Below are 4456 nucleotides of genomic sequence, written 5' to 3'. Positions count from 1 at the left end.
ACCTTTAATCACTCATCCGAGGGTTGAAGCACCTGCCGGATGTGGAGGGCGGAGCAAATATAAGTGCCAGGACTCTGGTCCTCTCCTCGGTAGCGAGACTGGGTGGGCAAGCCTGCAATCGCTCCGGGGAAACCGATCCTGGAATGAGAGATGGCGACACGGGTTGGTTCTGCCCTCTAGGAGTGCCCAGACACCGACTTAAAATGACTTGGCACCAGAGCCCCTACCGGCTCCCTATTATGCAGCTGCTCCAGAGGAGAGGGAGACCCCAGGGACTGTAAAGTCAAATAGGACAGAGCGTAACTGTTCAGCCAACACTTTGAGCTACTCAGCCGTCCCTCGACCCCTCCCTCTCTCCCCGCCTCGGTGTCCGGTTACCGCTCCTCTACTCTCATTGTGACTTTGGGCCAGACTAGGGGGAAATGGCCCGGGAAGGTCTCGTGCGGCTGCATAAAATTGGCAGCCTCAGAACGAGGGGTAGGCGGGTGTGCGACGTCGAGGGGCGGGGAGAGGGGGCGGAGGAGCTGCTCTCTGAATCCAAATCCGTGGCCCCTCAGAAATCCTCAGGCGGGAGCAGAGGTGGCTGGTGGGCCCAGCTGATTCGTGCCCCTCAGTTTTCTTTCCACTACCTCCTCTTTCGGCCTGGAATCACCGCTGCTGCGAACCGCCCAGTCCTGGACACCAGGTGAGCGTTCTGGGCCCCAGGCCACACGCAAGGGGCACTCCCCACCCCCACCCCCGCCTCGCGCCCAACACACACAGACACACACGCACACACACACTTTCCATCCCCGTTAACAACTTCTTACTTCTGGAGCGGCCCATTCCTATCCTGGGACAATTAGCATCAGAGTTGGATGGTGTATGTAGGTGATGCTCCTAGGGGAAGGAAGCAGGGTGCGCACTCGCTTGTGCGTGCCCCTGAGATTTATCACCCCTTCCTATCCACCTCTCTTCACTCCTCAGCCAATTAATTGCCAATTGGCATAACTTGATAACCTCTAAAGGCCTCGCTAGGCCTCTGTGTTGGGAGTGGGAGTCTACTTCAAGGTAGCAAGAGGGGGCAATGCTAGGGTGAGCTTTGATACGGGAGCAGTAAGATTGATCTTTCAGCATAGGCATTGTTTTTGACCTCCTAACCTGGCTTCTGTCCCTGGCAGGGTGCCACGAACACGCTGATGCCCCGAGTGCTCGCAGGGCTTCCAACTAACCATGCTGCAGTCTCCAGCAGCTGCTTTGGTGCTGCCCCTGTTACTGCTACTGCTGGTGGTGCAGACACCTCCCCCGACCAGCGCGAGGCCATCCCCAGGCCCCGATTACCTGCGGCGTGGCTGGCTGCGGCTGCTGGCGGAGGGCGAGGGCTGCGCTCCCTGCCGGTTAGAAGAATGCGCCGCGCCTCGCGGCTGTCTGGCGGGCTGGGTGCGCGACGCGTGCGGATGCTGCTGGGAATGTGCCAACCTCGAGGGCCAGCTCTGCGACCTGGATCCCAGCGCTCACTTCTACGGGCGCTGCGGCGAGCAGCTTGAATGTCGGTTAGACGCAGGTGGCGACCTGAGCCGCGGAGAGGTGCCGGAGCCGCTGTGTGCCTGCCGCTCGCAGCGCCCGCTCTGCGGGTCCGATGGCCGCACCTACACACACATTTGCCGCTTGCAGGAGGCGGCCCGGGCTCGGCCCGACGCCAACCTCACTGAGGCGCACCCGGGGCCCTGCGAATCGGGTACGCACGGCCCAGGTCCCCTACTCTCAACACTTGGGCTTCCTGGAGACTCTGCTCCCAGACCTCCAACAGCATTGGGGAGAAAGAAGAATCAGTTTGGGCAGGCCTCTGAGTCCAATATAAGACCATGCTCTTCCTTACTAGCCACCCAAAGATGGGGTTCCAGAGCTTTGTGCGCAAGTCGTGTGCTCTGAGCAGCGGGCACACCCCAGAACTGATTGGCAGGGACAAACCCTCTGAGGGTACAGACACATAGCCTATGACTGGCTCACAATTGAGAGAATGAAGAGACCCCACACTTTGCCCAGACAGACAGACTTGGGTTCCTGTTGAGATGCAATCAAGTTTTGCTTGAGCAGAGGTTTTGTTTTGTTTTGTTTTGTTTTGAGACAAGAGTCTCACTCTGTTGCTAGGGCTAGAGTGCCATGGCCTCAGCCTATCTCACAACAACCTCAACCTCCTGGGTTCAAGCGATCCTCCTGCCTCAGCTTCTCCAGTAGCTGAGACTACAGGTGCCTACAATGCCCAGCTAATTTTCCTATGTTTACTAGAGACAAGGTCTTGCTCTTGAGTGTTGGTTAGACACAGGCAGCGACCTGAGCCTCGGAGAAGTCTCAAACTCCTGGACTCAAGGGATCCTCCCTCCTCAGCCTCTCAGAGTGCTAGGATTATAGGCAGTGAGCCTGCTGGGGCAGGTTCTTTTTTTTTTTTTTTTTTTGAGACGGAGCCTCAAGCTATCCCCCTGGGTAGAGTGCCATGGCATCATAGCTCATAGCAACCTCCAACTCCTGGGCTCAAGCGAGTCTCCTGCCTCAGCCTCCCAAGTAGCTGGGACCACAGGCACCTGCCACAACGCCTGGCCATTTTTGGTTGCAGCCATCGTTGTTTGGCGGGCCCGGGCTGGGGATTCGAACCCGCCACCTTAGGTGTATGTGGCTGGCGCCTTAGCCACTTGAGGCACAGGCGCCAAGCCCTGGGGCAGGTTCTTAAAGCAAAATTTTCACCTCACCTCTCTCCTTTTCTCCTGCATTTAGGGAATAGGTAAGGTGGGGGAGCTCTTCTAACTCTCCCTCCCCCTAATCCTGAGGGCTGGGGGACATTCAAGCCTCAAGTTTTCTTTGGCAGGTTTAGTAACTTTCATTTCCTGTGCCCCTGGCTGGTCTGGTCTGGCTGAGGCTGCAATGAAAACAAACACCCTGTGAGAGGGTGGGGGGGTCCCCCAACAATTTTCCCCACTCCTCTGGGTTTCCTGTCTGATGCCCTGGTCTGGCTTTAGGTTCTTTGCTTTTACTGCAGGATGTCCCAGGGGATTGGGCTGCTTTTCAGGTTTTGTGGAACTGGGCCTGTTAGAAAATGGGGAAGTGGGGAGGTGTTGCAGAGAAGGAGCCCCAGGAGGGTGGAATGAGGACAAGGGAGCAGTCAGGAACAGTTTGGCTGCCACACTGAGGTGTGGGTCTGTGTGCTTGAGTGTTTGTGCATCGTGTCTGTAAGGTACTCTGTGTGCACAAGTGTGCATGTCCATCTCCATGTCTCTACTTTTGTGTGTACCGGCATGTATATTTACATGTCATGTTGTGTTTATGGATGTGTATTTACCTCAGCATATATTGTGTTTTGCCACAAGCATGTCTACAGTAATTTTTATATCATGTCCTTGCGGGGATGCTGTTCTCAAGCCTTCTGCCTCTATCCCCAGAGCCCCAGATCGTGTCACACCCATATGACATTTGGAATGTGACAGGGCAGGATGTGATCTTTGGCTGTGAGGTGTTTGCTTACCCCATGGCCTCCATCGAGTGGAGGAAGGATGGCTTGGACATCCAGCTGCCAGGGGATGACCCCCACATCTCTGTTCAGGTAGGGACAGAGAGCAGAAGCTTCCCTCAGGCAGTCCAGGGCCCCTCTCAAAGGACCCTGCTGACTCCTTGTCTGGCTCCAGTTTAGGGGTGGACCCCAGAGGTTTGAGGTGACTGGCTGGCTGCAGATCCAGGCTGTGCGTCCCAGTGATGAGGGCACCTACCGCTGCCTTGCCCGAAATGCCCTGGGTCAGGTGGAGGCACCTGCTAGCCTGACAGTGCTCACACCAGGTAAAATGGGAGCTCCGAGCTCTGGGGATTGGGGGGTGAAGTGGATTAGGACCCTTGGATGTGTGTTTAAGAAACAGTTCTCTTGTACATGTGCATGAGGGTACACACATAAGCATATCCTTCCCACAGACTGGGATGTGTGGGCACGAACAGTCCCTCTCTCCTATTGTCTCATTTGGCCACACGTTTGCAGATCAGCTGAACTCTACAGGTATTCCCCAGCTGCGGTCACTAAACCTGGTTCCTGAAGAGGACGCTGAAAGTGAAGAGAGCGAGGATTACTACTAGGTCCAGAGATTTGCCCCATTGGGGTGGGTGAGCAGGCATAGTGCTCAGTCCCTGTTCTTTAAAAGACTTAAAAAGGGGAAGGAGGGTCCCTTCATGGATTGCTTTAATGCTCTTAGTAGGGGTGATCATGGTGGTTGGGGAGTCTACTTGCCTCTAGAAGGGGGTCGTAGAGGGAGGAAACAATAGGAGAAGTGGTGTGCAAAGGGGCCCGTGTAGGAGCTGCCTTGGCCAGGAGTGTCTCCACCATGGACCAGCCAGGATGAAGACGAGAGCTGCCAGCTGCTCCCCAGGCTGGGGAGGGGCCGAGGCAGACACAAAGAGGCACAGGCACCGGGATCCTCCACTTCTTTCCAACAGCCCTTCC

General features: G+C 56.2%; 1 protein-coding gene across 1 annotated transcript; it reads left to right on the top strand.

The window, feature by feature from the left end:
- The first annotated feature begins 654 nt into the window (after positions 1 to 654).
- KAZALD1 (Kazal type serine peptidase inhibitor domain 1) lies at positions 655 to 4411 on the top strand. The gene is given in 6 exon segments (XM_012803575.2): positions 655 to 685; positions 1161 to 1205; positions 1207 to 1717; positions 3414 to 3574; positions 3657 to 3804; positions 3998 to 4411. Coding segments are annotated over 5 exon segments (942 nt in total). The 5' UTR covers positions 655 to 685; positions 1161 to 1178; the 3' UTR covers positions 4093 to 4411.
- The last annotated feature ends 45 nt before the right edge of the window (positions 4412 to 4456 follow it).

The sequence above is a fragment of the Otolemur garnettii genome, unplaced genomic scaffold, assembly GCF_000181295.1.
Source record: "Otolemur garnettii isolate 467f Iridium unplaced genomic scaffold, OtoGar3 scaffold00021, whole genome shotgun sequence".
NCBI lineage: Eukaryota > Metazoa > Chordata > Mammalia > Primates > Galagidae > Otolemur > Otolemur garnettii.
The sequence above is the reverse complement of the archived record's forward strand: the minus strand, read 5'-3'. Positions and strand labels throughout refer to the sequence as shown.